This window comes from Canis lupus, chromosome 15, assembly GCF_003254725.2.
Source record: "Canis lupus dingo isolate Sandy chromosome 15, ASM325472v2, whole genome shotgun sequence".
Classification (NCBI taxonomy): Eukaryota; Metazoa; Chordata; class Mammalia; order Carnivora; family Canidae; genus Canis; species Canis lupus.
The window spans coordinates 18,162,947-18,181,794 of NC_064257.1; the positions used below are offsets into that span (position 1 = coordinate 18,162,947).

Below are 18,848 nucleotides of genomic sequence, written 5' to 3' on the forward strand. Positions count from 1 at the left end.
CGGAGCGCGGAGGCTCGAGGCCCGGGGAGATGGGAGGGGCGGAGGCGCGAGCCCCCGAGGGTGCAAGGGCTCCCGGGGCCTGCCCTCCGTCCGCGGGGCCCGCGCCTCCTCTGGGCTCCGAGGACCGGCCCCCACGCGAGTTCGGCCGCCAAGCCGCCCATCCCAGGCCGGGGCCCCCGGGAATGCACGCCCCGCAGCCTCCCGAGTGTCCTTGGGGGGCCGCGCGGACCCCGCAGGGAGCCGGGCGGCGGCGGGCGCACGGGGCACGGTCCGCAGGGCCCGGGCAGCCCGCGGGAGAGCGAGAGCGAGAGCCGGGCGCGGGACGGGGCGGGAGGGGCGCGGCGGGGCGGGGCGCGGCGGGAGGGGCGGGGCGGGGCGGGCACGCGGGCGGGCGGCCGTCTCGGCCCTCCCTGGCGGGGCCCCGCGGCCCGAGCGCCGCCGCGACCGGAGCTGCCCCCCAGCCAGACCCGGCGAGACGCGGGCGGCGGGACGGAGGGAGGCGGCAGCGCGCCCGGCCCCGCCCGCCCGAGCCATGGTGAGTCCCGCGCCACGGCCCCGCGGTCCCCGCCAGCCCCGTCCCCTGGTCCCGTCCCCGGCCCCGGCCCCGTCCCCGGCGCCGGCCCCGGCCCAGCGCTCCGGCTCGCCTGCCTCCCTCCCATCCCCCTTCTTCCCTTTGATCGCCCGTCCGTCTGCCCCGCCGCCCTCGGCTTTCTTCCCTCCTCTCGCCCCCTCCCCCCTCCGCCCCTCGGTCCCCCCGACCCCACACCTCCCCGCACCCTCGTCCGTCCCGACGTGTGCCTTCTTTGCAGGCTGGTCCAGCCCCCGTCCCCCGGGGCCCAGCGCCCCCCCGGGGTCCAGCGCCCCCCGCCCCCCGGGGTGCAGCCCCCCCGCCCCCAGCGGAGACCCCTGCAGTCCGGGCGGCGGCGGCGGCCCTGGGGTGCGGGGGCGCCCTCGGGTCGGCAGGACTACCCGCCTGGAACCACCATTTTCCATCCCAGTCCAGCCCGGTGCGCGGGGCCCACCCATCCGGCCCTGGGGACCGGCCGCAGCTGCGCCGGGCGGGGGCCGGGGACACGGCCGGGGAGGGACATGCCCGCGGGGGGACCGGGCTGCCCCGGGCCGGGGACCGAGGGGGGCGGGGAGCCGGCGGGGCCCGGGGGCGTGACGCGGGAGCCGGCGCGAGGCGGGGGCCGGGGCCGGGGCGGGGGCTGCCGGGGAGGGGTCGGCGCGGGCGCCGGCGCGGGCGGACGCGGTTCTGGGAACTTTCCCCGCAGAAGTTGCCTGGAGCCCCTGCAGGAGCGGGTGGCGGCCGCGGGGCGGAGGAGCCAGGCCCGGGGGCCCGGGGGCGGGAGGAGCACCGCGGGCCGCGGGCCCCGGAGGAAGGGCTCCCCCGGGCAGGGAGGCCGGAGCGGGGCACCAGGGGAACTGGGCCAGGGAGAGCTGACTCAGTGGCTCTGCTCTCGCTGCTGGTCGCGGCCGAGCGAGGCCGGCGCCGCGCGCTCCTGCCCGCCGCCTCTCGCCCCAGACCCCTCCTCCCCTCCTGCTGCTGCAGTTTCCTGTGGCGGAGACTCTCGCTCAGCCATGAGCTCACCGCCCCTAATGGGTTGCAGCTGCCTCGCTCCTCGAGCTCCAGCTCCAGCTCCCCCCTCCTGGCCTCCGATCGGACGGCCCGCTCCGCCTCCCCCCACCCGGTCCCCGGAACACTGGGGGGTCTGTCCGCCCGCCCACACACCCTGGGCCGCGGCTCCGTGCCCACGCCGCGAGGGTGCGTCCCTGGAGGGGCTGCCCCAGCTCCCCAGAGGCTCAGACACATGGGCCAGCTGGTAGAATACGCAGTTTTGTCTGCAGGGCAGAGGCTGGAGGGGCGTGTGTGTGTGTGTGTGTGTGTGTGTGTGTGTGTGTGTGTGGCCGTGGAGAACTCCACCGACACCCCGCGAGCACCCCCTGCCCCCTGCCAGCAGGGAAAACCTGATAAAAAGAACTTCAAAGGCATCTTGAAAGAGAAATTGGCCTGCAGAGGACTAGCCTGAGGGGCGCTCCTTGAGGGCCTGGGCCAGAGCCAGCCCCCCCCCCCCCCCCCATGCGCTCAGGGCGGCAATTCTGGGAGAAGCAGCGCTGCCTTCCGAGACAGCAACTGCAGGTGGAGCTGGCAGAGAGGTCCTCCTGGATTTGGAAAAATACATACCATCAAGGCCTCCTCCCTTCCCCACATGTTCCTTTTGTGACCTTTTCCTCTTTTGGCTGCCCCCACCCAGTTCTTTGTAACCCAATCCCACATGCTCTGGGAGTGGGTGATTGCTCTAGGGCCACTCCGGGAGAGGGAAGTTTGCTAGAGAGACAGACAACCTTTCAGTCCTCCTCCTTCCCACCCAAAGACCATCTCTAGTTTATGATCCTTTATGGTGATGGCACCTCCACCTCTGTTGGAGGTCGCTAGCCCGCAGGCCCCATGAGGATGGGCCTGCGAGATGGCCGGGCCAAAGCCCTCCACGCCCCAGAGCTCTCCTAGCCACCACCAAATCTCCTGGTGGCCCAGAGGACTGTCTCCTCTGAGGAGAAACTATGCAATGGTCCAGCTCACAGTAGCCAGCACTGGCCCTGAGATCAGAGACATTCGCAGTAAAGCCTCCCTGGATCTCCAGGGGAGATGGCCCTGCTGGCCCCCTGCGGCCACCCCAGGCTCATCCAGCGGCACTTCCCCAGGGGCCCCTGTGAGCGCACACTGTGTGCACCATGTGCCCCCGGGGCCGTGCTCTCTAGGGATCTGCAGCTGGCCTTCTCGCCCCCAGGAGCCCGAGCCAGTGGAGGACTGTGTGCAGAGCACGCTTGCCGCCCTGTACCCACCCTTCGAGGCGACAGCCCCCACGCTGTTGGGTCAGGTGTTCCAGGTGGTGGAGAGGACTTATCGGGAGGATGCGCTGAGGTACACGCTGGACTTCCTGGTGCCCGCCAAGCACCTGCTTGCCAAAGTCCAGCAGGAAGCCTGTGTGAGTGGCCCCTAACCTCTACTGTCTCACTCCAGAGACTCTCCAGACTAATTTCCCTCTTCCCAGAGATGCCACCTCCCAACACTCATCCCCCCAGAGGCAAAGGCCGCTCAGATACTAACTCACACAAAGACACTCGTCTTCCCCAAGTACTGACCCCTAAGAGACATCAATTCCCCAAGACCCAGGCGCACCAGACCCAATTCCAGACATTCCCCCCCATACTGATTTCTCAAGATACTCAACTCCCCCAGACGTGACTCAACAGAGATCCTTCACTTCTGCAGATATAAAGGCTCCTAAGAGTCTCTGACCCCTCCAAGTCCACGCCATCTGCTGACCATGTCTTTGTAATGACTCAGTTGTTACTCTCCCACGCATGGAACGCATTTCCTAGAGAAGCTTCCTACTACCAGAGAACCAGCCAGTCCCAATCCCTTCCTCTGCTACATGAACCCCCTCGGACACCCCTCCGACTCCCCTGGAATGCTAACCCAGCAGGCAAAAGGGCAGCCCTGCCTGGGGTGGTCCCATTCTAACTGCCTTCTCCTGCCACTTCATCAGCAGAGGCCTGAACGCGGCGTCCCACCTCTCTCCCCAGGCCCAGTACAGCGGCTTCCTCTTCTTCCATGAGGGCTGGCCCCTCTGCCTGCACGAGCAGGTGGTGGTGCAGCTAGCAGCCCTGCCCTGGCAGCTGCTGCGCCCAGGAGACTTCTACCTGCAAGTGGTGCCCTCAGCAGCCCAAGCACCCCGCCTGGCGCTCAAGTGCCTGGCCCCGGGGGGTGGGCGGGTCCAGGAATTGCCAGTGCCCAATGAGGCCTGTGCCTACCTGTTCACACCCGAGTGGCTGCAAGGCATCAATAAGGACCGGCCAACAGGTCGCCTCAGCACTTGCCTACTCTCGGCGCCGTCCGGGATTCAGCGGCTGCCCTGGGCAGAACTCATCTGCCCGCGATTTGTGCATAAAGGCGGCCTCATGGTTGGACATCGGCCAAGCACACTGCCCCCCAAGCTGCCCTCTGGACCCCCAGGGCTCCCCAGCCCTCCACTCCCTGAGGAGGCCCTGGGCACCCGGAGTCCTGGCGATGGACACAACGCCCCCGCTGAAGGACCTGAAGGCGAGTACGTGGAGCTGCTCGAGGTGACACTGCCGGTGCGGGGGAGCCCCACAGACGCCCAGGGCTCTGAGGGCCTCCCCAGGACCCGGACGGTACCCACCCGGAAGGGTGCTGGAGGGAAGGGCCGGCACAGGAGACACCGGGCCTGGATGCACCAGAAGGGCCTGGGGCCCCGGGACCAGGATGGGGTGCGCCCACCCGGTGAGGGAAGCAGCACGGGGGCCTCCCCTGGGTCACCCCCAGGAGCCGAGGCTCTCCCAGAAGCAGCAGCTCTCGAGGCATCGGAATCTCCAGCAGAGACACTGGGGGAAGCCTCTGAATCTTTCCCCCTAAGGTCGGGGGACTTGGGAGGAGGGGCAGGCCAGGGGGCCGAAGGACCCCCCGATACCCCTCGGAGAACAGGCAAAGGAAACCGGAGGAAGAAGCGTGCTGCAGGCAGAGGGGCTCTGAGCCGGGGAGGGGACAGTGCTCCACTGAGCCCTGGGGACAAGGACGAGGCCAGCCACCAGGAAGTCCCTGTCAGTCTGCACCCGCCAAATGAGCACGAGCTCCCAGGATGCAGCCTGCTTGAGGAGGAGCACGGAGGCTCAGGGAAGCCGGAGCCGGAGCTGAAAGAGGAACTCAAACCAGCAGACAAAAAAGAGCCTCAGCCCCAAGAAGCCTGCAGACCTCTAGGAGAGCCGGCCACAGAGAAAGATCCAGAGGGACCCAGCCTGGCAAGCGCGGCAGGTGAGATGACACCAAAGCCAGCAGGGCAAGGACCACATAGGTTGGGCCTAGGAAAGGGGCTGGAGAGGCGCTGGGGGCCCAACAGCCAGAAGGCTCCCCACCTCAGGCGCGTAGCTCTGCTTGTGTCTGCGCAGGACCCACAGGTCCAGAGGGGCTCGTGTCAGACCCACCACCACCACCCCTGGAGACAGCGCAGGAAGTGGGAGGGGCCAGCGTCCCAGAAGAGGCCTCTCCGGTCTCCATCTCTGATGACCCGGATGTAGCTTGGGACTTGATGGCTTCTGGATTCCTGGTCCTGACTGGTCAGTGGGCATTGGTGTTTGAAGGGAAGGGGGTCAAGGGAAGAGAAGCAGCCCGGGTGGGCTGTGGAGGGAGGCGGGGTGGGTGGTAGGTAGCCAAGGCCTGCCCCTGGCCCGGACAACCTGGCCATTTTGTGTCCTCAGGAGGGGTGGACCAGAGTGGGCGAGCTCTGCTGACCATTACCCCACCGGGCCCTCCTGAGGAGCCCCCACCCTCCCAACATGTGCTGAGCACTGCTCTTCGTTACCTCCACTCATTGCTCAGGTAACCGAGGCCCAGCATGGGCACCCTGGCCGTTAACCTCCTGCTCATGGGGGCCCTGACCTCCTTTCTTCTCAGGACACTGGCTTCCTGACCTCCGGGATGCCTACTTCCTCACCCCTCAATTTCTAAGCCATTGAGCCCTGACCTCGCTGACCTCTGACCTCCAGGATATCTTCATCAGTCCTCAGAATCAACACTGCTGACGTTCAGTATCCTAAGACATGACCTAGATTATCAGGGTACTGATGTAGTTGTTGAGCAGCGGCTCGCTGGGCCCCACGAACCTAGGGGGCACCCCGCTGTGTCCTGGCAGGGGACTCACACCCTTCCAGACCCCGAATCCTGGGATCTGGGGCCGTGTGAGTGGAGACTCCCGAATGCTAGCTCACTGCCTCTTGGACACAAAACCACCCTTGGGCCCTTTGCCCATTGCTTCCCGAAAGTGCTAGGAACTGACTTCTCCTGAGGACTAGAGCAGTAAAGCCAGACCCTGTGCCTTCATGCCCTCCACGCACACTTACATGCGTGTGTACACACACTGCCTCCTTGGCTCTTCCCGTGCCCTCAGGCCTGATCTCCAGATACTGGGGCTGTCCGTCCTGCTGGACCTTCGGAAGGCACCCCCACTGCCTCCAGCCCTCATTCCTGTCCTAAGTCAACTTCAGGTAACCAGCCCTTGACACGGGTACCCCTCCCGACCTTAACCGAGGGCTAAATTGCCCACAGTTTAGCATTATTCTTCTCTGCCCTCAGGACTCAGGAGACCCTCCGCTCATTCAGCGACTGCTGGTTCTCACTCATGATGATCCTCTGACTGAACCCTGTGGGCTTCAGGTTTGAGTCCCCTAGTGCCCCTCGGTAGTGGGGACGGAAGAGGATGGCAAGGGCCCCAGGCTGGTCCCTGAACCCCTGGGTGGCCAGGCCAGGAACCCCCTGTCTTCACGTGTCTACAGGGCGCTGAGTTGCTATCAGAGAGTGATCTGAAAAGAGTGGCCAAGCCAGAGGAGCTGCCGTGGGACTTGGGGGGCCACAGGGAACCCTCTCCCAGCTACTGGGTAGAGACACACCAGGTAAGCTCCACCTCCCCTACCCAAGAAGGCAGGAGCCAGGAATGACCTGGCTGAGGACTTTCTGGGAGAGAGAGGCCAGACCTGAGACGTCCTAGGGATCGGGAAAAAGTGGTTTCCCTTCCATTCCACTCAACAAGTATTTATGGCTCACAGCCCATGAGCAAAATACCACGCATGTACCGTGGGCTGCGGGGGAGATGAGAGGAGCATATGAAATAAGTTCTTAACATGACATCAAACGGCATAAGATTTTTGGTGGGACCTATGTCACAAGCTATTGGAGAAGATTGCAAGGTCATTTTACTGCGGTTCTGGAAAGAGCTGACACTCAGGAAGGCTGGTTCTAGTAGCACGTGACCTTGGACAAGGAACTGTACCCACGTGCAGAGAGGCACCTTCTGTGCATGTTCCCTGCGCCAACATCCAGGCCTCGGGGTCCTCGCCCACAGTGTGGCAATCATGATATAATCTCCAATTCTATGAAGCTAAGTGCTGTGAATATTCGAGAAAAGATAAATGAGCTAAATATTAAAGGGGATCTGTAACATGGTCTCTAAGCTGTACATCAAAGGGAAGTGGATCTGAATAGGCAGAGAAGAGGGGATTTTTAGGGTGAAAACTTAGTGCGGACAGGGAGAAAGGAGACTCACGCTGACTAAGCTGTTTAAGGTGCCAGTCCTGGCTCAGTGCTTGCCTGGCATCATCCCTTTAAACCTCACAAAATTCTGTGAATCTCTTTTTTTTTTTTGAGAGAGAGAGAGAGAGCGAGAGCGCATGAGTGAGGGGTGTGGGGCAGAGAGAGAATCCCAAGCAGGCTCCACACTCCGTGCGGAGCCTGACTCCAGGCTCGATCTCACAACCCTGAGATCACGACCTGAGCCAACACCAATGTCCTACGGTTAGTAAGCGACAAAGTCGGAAGCGGACCCAGCTTGGCCTCCACAAAAGTCCAGGGGGGCGGCCACACCTGCAGCCCCGGTGTGTGTTGCAGGAGGTGGCAAGGCTGTGCCGCCTGTGCCGAGGGGTGCTGTGCTCTGTGCGGCGAGCCATCGAGGAGCTGGAGGGAGCAGCCGAGCCAGCGGGAGAGGTAGGACTTGAGACGGGCCCAAGGGGATGGGCGCGCCCGGGGCTCGGCTGGAACCCGTCCCGGCATCTGCTCTCCACCCCCAGGAGGCCGCGGGAATGCTCGAGCCCCTACAGAAGGTGCTGGCGGATCCACGGCTGACGGAGCTGCAGAGGGACGGGGGCGCCATCCTGATGAGGCTGCGATCCACCCACAGCAGCAAGTATGCGGGCGGGGGGGGCGGGGGGGGGGACAAGAACTGCCAGATGGCTCATACTGGGCGAGCCCATGGACAGGAGAGCATGCTTTCCCACCTGGCACGACCTTCATCTGACGCCCCTGGCATCACAGACGGGGACTTGGAGGATGGGGAGTGTTAAATGCCTTGGCCGGGATTAGCCAGTCGGTGGGGGAGTCAAATCCAGGTCTGCACTCTGACCCGAGGCTGTGCAGGGACCGAATGGGGGCGGGGGTGTTGACGAGGACAGTGGCTCACTGGGCCCCTCTCCCCCCACAGGCTGGAGGGCCCGGGCCCAGCTGCAGTGTACCAGGAGGTGGACGAGGCCATTCACCAGCTTGTGCGCCTCTCCAACCTGCACGTCCAGCGGCGGGAGCAGCGACAGCGCCTGCAGCGACTCCAGCAGGTGAGGACCCCCAGACCGCTCCTCCGTGGCCTGGGAACCTGGCCCCCGCACTCCCTTTCCTGCCCGCATCCACAGTGATGGTGTTCCCCTCACCTGGCTTGATCGATGGCCCTCCCTCTGTCCTCACCCCACCAGAGGTTGGCCTGGTGGGGGTGAGGGTCAACAAGAGGGAGACAGCACCTCAGCCCCCGAAGAGAAGCCAGACCTCCCCTGCCCCGCGGTTGATATTTGATCAAGGATCCTTAGAGATTATGAGATTAGAAGAGATGTTTGGGTGCCCTAGGGGATTCTGGGAGGAGCTGATTGACCCGAGAGTGCCTGTTAGCTTAAAATAATAAAAGTCCATTGATACCAGCTTTTTAGCTACACTGCTACCCGTGTTCCCTCAGCTCTTTCTGCGATGTCATCCCCAAGCCTGAGGCTGGACAGGTCCCACCTTCTTCCACCTTGAGAGGAAAGGATAATGGGAGATGCTAAGGCCTCTGTAGGGAAGATCTGGGGATAAGGCTGGTTTCTCTGAGTCTTGATTCTTCTCTCCTGGGGTTCAAAGCCCCACAGGAGGGCAGCCGCCGTGGCTCAGCGGTTTAGTGCCGCCTTCCGCCCAGGTGGCATCCTGGAGTCCCAGGATCGAGTCCCACATCTGGCTCCCTGTGTGGAGCCTGCTCCCTCTGCCCATGTCTCTCTCTCTGTGTGTGTCTCTCATGAATAAATAAATAAAATCTTTAAAAAAAAAAAAAGCGGGGGCGGGTATCCCTGGGTGGCTCAGTGGTTGAGTGTCTGTCTTCGGCCCAGGGTGTGATCCTGGGGTCCCGGGATCAAGTCCCATGTCGGGCTCCCTGCATGGAGCCTGCTTCTCCCTCTGCCTGTGTCTCTGCCTCTCTGTGTCTCTCTCTTGAATAAATAAATATTAAAAGAAAAATCCCCCTAGAATAGGGGATTATTCTAACATGCGGGGCCCAGGGGCCTTTGCAATCTGCTCCCCCAGAGCCCCAAGTGTGGTGAATGAGCACCGCATGGACCTGCATGTGGGCATCCGGGTCAGTGTCAAAGTGGGGCAGGGCTGTCTGTTTCCTGGGGTTTCTACATATTGGCTTCCTCCAACCCAGGATTCAAGGAGTTGTATCTCTTACTGTTTGCTCACTTGCTTGTTAGCTGTTTTCCCCGTTTCAAAACTGTTAGTACACAGGAATTGGAGCCTAAAGTTCTCAGCTTGGGTTCTGGCTTTGCTAGGAGTGAGATGTTGGACAAATCTTGAAGCATCTCTGAGTTCCCAAGTGTGCATCTGCAGGATGGGGATCATGATAACGACACTTCCCTCGCAAGGGTGTAAGGATGACCAAATGAATTCAGCAAAGGCCTGTACAAGGGTTTATGGTTGGGCCCTATTTTTTGGGAACATTCTCAGGCTTCTCATCCTCAGGCTGTCTTACCCTAGCTTCCAGCCTTTCTTCAGAGGAAAAAATTACTATCCCTTTTTTGATCAAATATCCCAGAACCAACATGAGAGTCCTTAGATCGCCATAATAGGCAACCAGAGCTAGACACACACACACACACACACACACTGGGTTGTCTCTCCAAGCCAGGTCCCTGGGACCCCTGCCCACCCGTCAATGGACTCAGTGAATGTGAAATTTCTCCTGGCCCTCAGTTATCCAGACAGTCATCACATCCTGCCTCAGGCTCACGCCAACTTTATCTATGTCCCCTCCAGGCCTAGCCCTGGACCCCTCACCCACCTCCCTCAGTGCTTCCTGCCAGCCCAGCGTCCCATCCTCATGCTTTACCAAAGGTCTCTTGCTTTCTCACTTGACCTTCGTGGAGACTACCACCGAACACTGTTACCATTCCCACGTGACAGCTGACAGGAGGGGGTTCGCCCAGGTTGCTGCGGATTGGGATGGTGGGGTTGGAGCTGGATCTCAGCTTTCCTCCCCATCGCATGGCCCTCCTCCCTCATGGCCCTGCCCTCCACCCTGTCTGCCGCAGGTGCTGCAGTGGCTCTCAGGCCCAGGGGAGGAGCAGCTGGCAAGTTTTGCTGTGCCTGGGGACTCCTTGTCGGCCTTGCAGGAGACGGAGCTACAGTTCAGGGCTTTCAGCACTGAGGTTCAGGTGAGAAGGGGGAGAGGGGCAGGGGAGAAGGAGGAAGAGGCAGGGGAGAAGGGGGAGGGGCAGGGGAGAAGGGGGAGAGGCCAGGGGAGGAGGCGGCGGGAAGGAGGCAAGTCTGGGACAGATGGCCAGGTCTGAGTGCCGCCTTCTGTCTCCAGGAGCGCCTGGCGCAGGCCCGGGAGGCCCTGGCGCTGGAGGAGGACGCCGCCTCACAGAAGGTTCTGGATGTCTTTGAACAGCGGCTGGAGCAGGCTGAGAGCGGCCTCCATCGGGCCCTGCGGCTCCAGCGCTTTTTCCAGCAGGTGTGTGCGAGCCGCCGTCCGCGCTGCCGTCCGCGGGGAGCGGTCCGCAGGGGCTGGAAGCAGGGAGTCAGGAGCCCCGCTGCCTGGAGTGTCCGCCCTGACCCCTGCTTGCTCACTGGCCCGGCGTGCCCCGCGGGGACCTGCCTCCCGGGCATGGAGGTCGTAGGTCCGGGCTTGCCCCTGACCGGTCTGTGGGAGCCCGGGCTCGTCTTCCACGCAGGCCCCGCTGCCTCCTTCCAGGCTCCAGGGCCACGGTTAGGGGGGGCGCGGGTGGTAACGCGCGGTTCTCCCGACCTGGAGGGCGGCGGCCCGGAGGCCGTGGGCTGGGGCACGGGGAAGGGGCACAGGGAGGCCATGGGCTGGGGCGCGGGGAAGGGGCACAGGGAGGCCGTGGGCTGGGGCGCAGGGGAGCTGCACAAGGAGGCCGTGGGCTACGGCGCGGGAGGGGGCGCTGGAGGCCGTGGGCTGGGGTGCTGGGGTGTAGGGAAGGGCGCAGGGAGGCCGTGGGCTGGGGCGCGGGGGCGGGGCCTCCTATGGGCTAAGGCTTGGAGAAGGGATGGGGAGGCCGTGGGCTGGGGCGCAGGGAAGGGGTGCAGGGAAGGGGCGCAGGAGGCCGTGGGCTAAGGCGCGGGAAGGGGCGCGGGAGGCCGTGGGCTGGGGCGCGGGGAAGGGGCACGGAAGGGGCACTGGAGGCCATGGGCTAAGGCGCAGGAGGGGGCGTGGGAGGCTGTGGGCTGGGACGCGGGGGCGGGGCCTCCTGTGGGCTAAAGCTTGGGGAAGGGATGGGGAGGCCGTGGGCTGGGGTGCAGGAGGGGGCGCGGGAGGCCGTGGGCTGGGGCGCAGGGGAAGGGGGGCGGGGGCGGGGCCTCGGGGTGGGGGGACTGGGGCGCGGGAGGGCAGCAACCCCCCTCACTGCGCCCCGCCCTCTCCGCAGGCGCACGAGTGGGTGAACGAGGGCGCGGCGCGCCTGGCGGGAGCAGGCCCCGGCAGGGAGGCGGCACTGGCCGCCCTGGCCCTGCGGCGGGCCCCGGAGCCGAGCGCTGGCTCCTTCCAGGAGATGCGGGCCCTGGCCTTGGACCTGGGCAGCCCCGCCGCCCTGCGCGAGTGGGGCCGCTGCCGGGCCCGCTGCCAGGAGCTGGAGAGGAGGATCCAGCAGCAGCTGGGCGAGGAGGCGAGTCCGCGGGGCCAGCGGCGACGGCGGGCGGACAGCGCCAGCAGCGGGGGCGCCCCCCGGGGCCCCCACAGCCCGGCGCCCAGCCTCAGCTCCCTGCTGCTCCCCGGCAGTCCGGGCCCACGCGCTGCCCCGTCCCACGGCTCCCTGGCGCCCTGCGGCGAGGACTGCGCGGATGATGGCCCGGACCCAGCTGCGGAGGCGGAGGCTGGGCCTGCGCGGCCGGTGCTCATCCGAGGCCTGGAGGTGAGCAGCACCGAGGTGGTAGACAGGACCTGCTCGCCCCGGGAGCACGTGCTGCTGGGCCGCGCCGGAGGCCCGGAGGGGCCCTGGGGAGGAGGCACCCCCCGCATGGAGCGCAAGCGGAGCCTCAGGTGAGGGCGCGGCCAGGGAGCTGGGGTGGGCCCCGAGCCCCGCACCGGCCTCCGCGAGCTCCCTGTTGCCCCCGCAGTGCCCAGCAGCGGCTGGTGTCAGAGCTGATTGCCTGTGAGCAGGAGTACGTGGCCGCCTTGAGCGAGCCAGCGCCACCCCCGGGCCCTGAGCTGACTCCTGACCTGAGGGGCACCTGGGCGGCTGCCCTGGGCGCCCGCGAGAGGCTTCGCAGCTTCCACCGGACCCACTTCCTCCGGGAGCTTCAGGGCTGCGCGGCCCACCCCCTGCGCATCGGAGCCTGCTTCCTTCGCCACGTGAGTGACCTCTACACCTTGTCCCGGCCCTGCCCTCCTGCATCTCAGCCGCCCCCCCCTTGTCCTTCCTCCTTGGTATCCGCCCCCCTCCCCACCCCTCCCAGAGGGTGCGTCCCCTGGGCTCCCCTGGATCTGCGCAGCTGTGGCCTGTCCTCCCCTCGGCTGGGTCTTCCCTTGACCGTGGGAGCCCGTCACTTCCCAGGCCGAGGAGTGGCCTGTGTCTCTTGTGCGCTGTAGTGAGGATGGGGGTGAGGCAGGGGAGAGGCCTGTCTCTCACCACAGGGTGGCTTGTGTCTCCCCCACTGGCGCAGGGGGACCAGTTCAGCCTTTACGCCCAGTACGTGAAGCACCGTCACAAGCTGGAGAACGGTTTGGCCGCGCTTGGCCCCCCGACCAAGGTAACCTTTGCCCTGACCCCCATGGGGTGGGGGGGCCGGAAATACCTAAAGCACACCCAACTTCAGAGTCCCTTGGGGAAGAAAGCTCCCCTGGATGTGTCAGGGGACATTTCCTACCAATCGTCTCCCAGAAGTGCTGGGGGTGGGACAAGCCCCGGACTGGGAGCCCAGCCAGCCTGAATGTTAATCCCGAGGGACTTTGGGCAAGACTCTTGATTCCGCTGGGCCTGTTTCTACGTCTGGTAAACGGGCGCAGTAGCTACTAACCCTAAGTCAGAGCGCTGTGTGGGTCAAGACTTTACATCAAAATACGTGAAAGTGACTTCGAGGCTTAAAAGCCAAAGACCATGAGGGATTACTCCTCTTGCATTCCCCTGCGAGGTACAGAGAGAGGGTGCTTGAGTCTCCTGCAGGCCCCCACCTGCCTCCTTCCTGGGGAAAGTCTCACCTTCCCTCTGGCAGTATCTGGGCTTTATCGACCCCCCACAGCCTCGACTACCCTCCACCTTCCTGACAGAGCTCAGCCCCCGTTAGCTCCAGCCCCTCACCGCATCCCCGTCTGTCTCCTCCCCAACCAGGGCTCCGTGGAGAGTGGCCCTCACCTGCCCCGGGCCTTGGAGCAGCCCCTGGAGCAGCTGGCTCAGTACGGGCGACTGCTGGAGGAGCTCCTAAGGGAAGCTGGGCCTGAGCTCAGTTCGGAGCGCCAGGCTCTGGGGGCTGCAGTGCAGCTGCTCCGGGAACAGGAGACCCGTGGCAGGGACCTGCTGGCTGTGGAAGCAGTGCGTGGCTGCGAGGTGAGACCATGGCTTGTCACTCCAGTTCCGACTGCGTAATCCTGTGGCCTCACGAGCTGTGTGGCTGGTGACAAGAGAGCTAGACTCAAGGTCAGAGGGCCCAGGCTCCAATTTCTAATCAGCGAGATGAGCTTGGTCAAGTCACAGAACTTCACTGGGCCTCAGTGTCCTCATGTATAAAGAAGCTGTGTCCTGCCCAACACCCCACCGTCCTCCCTCTGCCTCTGCTTTCCTGTCCATTTCCAACTCTTCTCTTGCGCTACCGACTCCGCACCTCCTCGGGTATCTGGACACCCGGCACATACCTTTTCCTCCCGTACCTGGTCTCTCTAGCCCAGGTGTTCCAGAACAAGTGGGGAACCTGCCTCCTCTGTGATAGACCTCTTTCCCCTCAGTTCTTTGCTGATTCTCTTCCTGGGTCAGAATGGTGCCTCATCCCCAACATCCAGAGACTTCCCCAAAGGACGCTGTAAACATTACCTGCAACGTACCTTTTGTCCGGAGAGGCAGGACTATGTTGCTAGGCCAGGTGTGCTGTGCACGGCGACCAGGAGATGGATTCTAGGCTGAGGCCTTCCCTGATTTCCTGACTCAGCCTGAGAACCAGTACATTAGGCTCCTTGCCCTATCAAACCCATTTTTACTCCCCATAAAATATACCTAAAGGGCTCCAGAGCCAATTCTTTTTCCTTTCCCTTTCCCCAGACAGATCTGAAGGAGCAGGGCCAGCTCCTACACCGGGACCCCTTCACCGTCATCTGTGGCCGAAAGAAGTGTCTTCGCCATGTCTTTCTCTTTGAGCATCTCCTCCTGTTCAGCAAACTCAAGGGTACTGAAGGGGGATCAGAGACCTTTGTTTACAAGCAGGCCTTTAAGGTAGGATGTGGGGGGCGGGGTGCTGGGGGCTCAGTGGTTGAGCTTCGGCCTTCGGCTCTGGGCGTGCCGGGATCAAGTCCCACATAGGGCTCCCTGCAGGGAGCCTGCTTCTCCCTCTCCCTGTGTCTCTGCCTCTCTCTCTGTGTGTCTCTCCTGAATAAATAAAAAGCTTTAAAAAAAAAAAAAAAAGGTAGGATGCTAGGATGGGGGGGCGAGGGACAGGACAGGAATTCATGCTCTTCTTGAGAACTCAAGATGTTCTAGAAAATAATTCAACCCCCACTCAGGTTGAGAATCTGAATCATTTAAGACAGGTTTTGACCTCATCAACCATCTGGTTAAGGTGTCAGAGGTGATAGACATTCCTGTCATTGTCATTGGGATTTTCCTTTTCATTCTTGTTGGATATTTATGAGGCATTCCAAGCCAGAATAGAGGAGGACCTTTCCCATTAAGAATATATGCTTTTGCGGTGGTCCCTGGGGGTGAGGAGAAAAGGATCTATCGTCTATCTATTCCATGTATCCGTGTATCTACGTATCTATCAATAGCTTAAGTTGACGGAAGGAAACGATGAAACGGAACCTGAGAGGAAAGAGACCTTGCTTCAGGGAAACAGCTCTGGTGTCCATCAGTAGAGACCTATAGCGCTAGGGGCACCTGGCTGGCTTAGTCGGTTGAGCATCTGACTCTTGATCTCAGGGTTGTAAGTGCAAGCCCTACGCTGTGTGTAAAGATGACTTTAAAAAAACAAAACAAAAAAAAAGATCTTAAAAAAAAAGAGGGAGAGGGAGAGAGACCTATAGTCCTAGATCTGGCAATGTGACATGATTCTAAGGGATTCTTAGTCTCTCTACATTCACGTGAGCTATCCGGGGCAGGGGGCGAGGCGGGGGGGGGGGGGGGTACAGTATAGAGGAAAGAGCCTAGGTTTAGAACAACATAGACATGGGTATGAACTCGTTCTCTAATAAGCCATGATAAGCCCCTGGGCGAGTTGTTTCGTGCGTCTGGGCATTCCCCTTCTGTAAATTATGGTTGTCGTGAAGACTAAATGTGGAGCACTTGGCATATGGTGGGTGTTGAGCAAACATTTACTGAACATCTATCAGATGCCAAGCCAAGTGTAGTGCTTTTCCATGTGGTACCATCTAGCCAGGACTCACTCTGTCTGCACCCACTCTTCCCCCGCTCTTTCTCAGACTGCTGACATGGGGCTCACAGAAAACATCGGGGACAGCGGGCTCTGCTTTGAGCTGTGGTTTCGGCGGCGGCGTGCACGAGAAGCATACACTCTGCAGGCAGCCTCCCCGGAGATCAAACTCAAGTGGACCAGTTCCATTGCCCAGCTGCTTTGGAGACAGGCGGCTCACAACAAGGGTACCGGGCAGAGCCGGGGAGGGTCGGCTCGGGCCCAGGTTAGGGCAGGAGGTTAGCCGGAGCGTGCGGAGACCACCGGGAAACCAGGGCGTGGGATGGAGAAAGAAGGACTTGCGAGGTGATTCGAGGTCTGACTGAGAGGGATTGCGGGCACAGAGATTAGCCGAAGGTACACCAAAAGCAAAGAGGATGCTACCAATTTCAGAAAAGCAAGAGCAAATGGTAGGGCAAAAGAGAGTGGGAGAGTGCTCACTGGGCCGGGGTTCCAGAATTTACCTGCTGTGTGACCAGACTAGAATTTCTGTGGGTTTTGTTTTGGGGTTTTCGTTTTTAATGCTCTTTAGCCTCTTTGCACTCATCTGAAAATGGGAAGTGACAGCTACATCGTAATATAATAGGGGACGGTCAAATAAGGTGGCATCTAGGGAAGCGCTGGATAACCTCGAGAGGTGTGTAGAAACAAGGGGTTTGCTCTTAATGCCCAAGATGGAGGGCACAAGGGGAGAACTAGAAGTTGGGCGGCTGGAATGCCAAATGCACAGGATGTAACATGTGGGAGACAAGAGATAGCTGTCTGAGGAGGAAGTCGAGGCTCCCCGTCCCCATCCATGTAGTGACAGTTGACAGCAAGAGGAACAGGAGATACCAGATGACTGAGAATCGGCAAGGAGCAGAAGACTCCATGACGACGACGGTGCTGGGGCTTGGAGCGAGGGGGCTGAAGGAGGTTGGTAACAGGGTCTCTGTTCCCTAGAGCTCCGAGTGCAGCAGATGGTCTCCATGGGCATTGGGAATAAACCCTTCCTGGACATCAAAGCCCTTGGGGAGCGGACGCTCAGTGCCTTGCTCACTGGAAGAGGTGAGGGCCACAGTGCTGGGGGGCGGCCCCCGAAGTCAAGACCTTGAGAGTGAGGGCATAGTGGGGATGCCTGGTGGGAAAAGGAAGGGTAGCACGTGGACATGTCTTCCCAGAAACTGTGGGACTGACCGGGAGGCCCTCTGTGAGATGGAGGGTCATTTCCGAGAGCCAGGAGGGCTTTCCCACACCAGCCCCCACCACCCCCCCGCCCCCCTCTCTGCAGCCGCCCGCACCCGGGCTTCCGTGGCCGTGTCATCCTTTGAGCATGCCGGCCCTTCCCTTCCCGGCCTCTCACCGGGAGCCTGCTCCCTGCCTGCCCGCGTCGAGGAGGAGGCCTGGGATCTGGACGTCAAGCAAATTTCCCTGGGTGAGGCACCTCTCAAGGGGTGGCTCCCAACAGCTGGGTCATCGTGGTGATGCTCAGGCCACTTGCTGCTAAGCAATTCCTTTTTCTAGCCAAGTAGCCCAGTTGCCATGACAACTATGTACAGCTTCCCCATTGCTAAAAGAGCCTTCCATCTGGTTGCTAGGATAATGCTTACAGCAGCCTGTTGCTAAGAAGCACTTCCTCTGTACCTCTCTCTCTAGCTCTCCTTGAGTTTCTATGGAAACTGCTCAGCTTCCTGTTGTACCCTCCTGGTTCACCACGGCAATCCTTATAGTTTCCTGTCGCTTCTTCCCTGGTTGCTCTAATGATGCTGCTGACAATTTCCTGCCTCTTGGTAGGGGGGTGCTCTTGCAACTGGATTGCTATGGTGACTCACAGCTTCCTGTTGCTATGGAGCTTTTTCTTCCCTGATGGAGCAGCTTGGTTGCTTAAGGTAATCTAGAGGGGTTCTATACCCTGCTCTCACCCTAGCTTCCCCTCCAGCCCCAGAAACACTTGACTCTTCTGGAGATGTGTCCCCAGGACCAAGAAACAGTCCCAGCCTGCAACCCCCCCACCCTGGGAGCAGCACTCCCACTCTGGCCAGTGGAGGGATCTTAGGGCTGTCCCGGCAGGTAAGTCCCTAAACTAGGGCTGGCGCGGGGCGACCTCTTCAGCCGCCTTCTGAGTGGGCTAGTCTGATCATTCAGCCCATGGGGCCGGGGAAACCAATGAGCCTGTGCTCCCAGCAAGAGCACAGGTTGGATATACTGTCTGGTGTGCCTTTCTCCTCTTCCCCAAGATCTGAGAGGCATTAAGGTCAGAAGTGAAAGGGAATCTTTAATAAGGAGCATAGTGCAGGAGTAGACAGCAAGGGAGGAATGCCAACAGCATCTGCACTGGGATTAAATCAGCAAAATTGAGGGATTTGAGGGAGGAGGAGAGAGGTGAATTGGTAGGCTTGTGGGGGGGGGGTGGATATAGGTAAAAGGACATTGCCTCACCCTTTCCGTTCACTGCTGTTTGCCCCCTTGCAGAGTCATGCCCGAGCCCTGAGTGACCCCACCACTCCTCTGTGAGCCGGGTGAGTCAGCAACACCCCGTCCACTGTACCCGGCACCCCTTCCCTCCTGCATCAGCTGCTTGCAAGTCAGCTTCTTCCCTCTCCCAACCCATCTCCCTCTTCTCTCCTGGCTCCTAGAGAAGATGGAGAACTTGGCTACAGCCCCTCCTCTCAGCACGTTTCGGGCCGGGCCGGCAGTGGGACACAGTGGAGGACTGAAGAGCACTGAGTTCCTTCCTCTGCTTCTTGGACAGAGACGAGGTCAAAGGACCAGCGCCTTGCCCTGCTATGTCTAGCTCTCTCCAGCCGGGTGCCTTCCTACAGGAGCCAAAGCGGCCACACTTGCTTGCCTTCATACCTGGAGGCAGAGAAATCCTCCGTCATCCAGTCCTTCCCCATCCTCCTGGGCCACCGCGTACTCCCAGGACGCCATGGCAGCCCTCCCCTCCAGCCTGAGTTCTCCCCTTCATCCGGTGCCACCCGGACTCTCCCTGAGAAGACTCCTCTCCTGCCAGGCCAGCTGCAGTTCCTGGCAACTCTGTCCTGGAGTGTCCTAGGAAACGGAGCTCTGCAAACCATTACAGGAGTGGGGAGGAAGGGGGGGAACTTTATACATGTAATTACTGTTATTATAATACTATTGTTATATTAAATGTATTTACTCACAC

General features: G+C 61.5%; 1 protein-coding gene across 6 annotated transcripts; it reads left to right on the forward strand.

The window, feature by feature from the left end:
* Positions 1-384: 384 nt before the first annotated feature.
* ARHGEF40 (Rho guanine nucleotide exchange factor 40) lies at positions 385-18,847 on the forward strand. Of its 6 annotated transcripts, XM_025438929.3 has the most exons (24): positions 385-535; positions 2,790-2,987; positions 3,589-4,834; positions 4,969-5,136; positions 5,278-5,398; positions 5,967-6,063; positions 6,152-6,232; positions 6,352-6,468; positions 7,460-7,555; positions 7,639-7,754; positions 8,049-8,175; positions 10,165-10,287; positions 10,443-10,586; positions 11,521-12,131; positions 12,209-12,443; positions 12,755-12,841; positions 13,420-13,635; positions 14,341-14,511; positions 15,714-15,891; positions 16,646-16,750; positions 16,974-17,117; positions 17,610-17,752; positions 18,155-18,201; positions 18,319-18,847. In XM_025438929.3, exons 1-23 carry the CDS (start codon positions 533-535, stop codon positions 18,194-18,196), a joined length of 4,569 nt encoding a protein of 1,522 aa, XP_025294714.3. In that variant the 5' UTR covers positions 385-532; the 3' UTR covers positions 18,197-18,201; positions 18,319-18,847. The 6 variants fall into 6 exon arrangements, 5 of the variants coding, with proteins under 5 accessions (XP_025294714.3, XP_025294715.3, XP_025294711.3 ...); XM_025438926.3 differs by lacking the exon at positions 385-535 and having other exon boundaries at positions 2,135-2,987; positions 17,622-17,752; XM_025438925.3 differs by lacking the exon at positions 385-535 and having other exon boundaries at positions 2,144-2,987.
* Position 18,848: the final 1 nt, after the last annotated feature.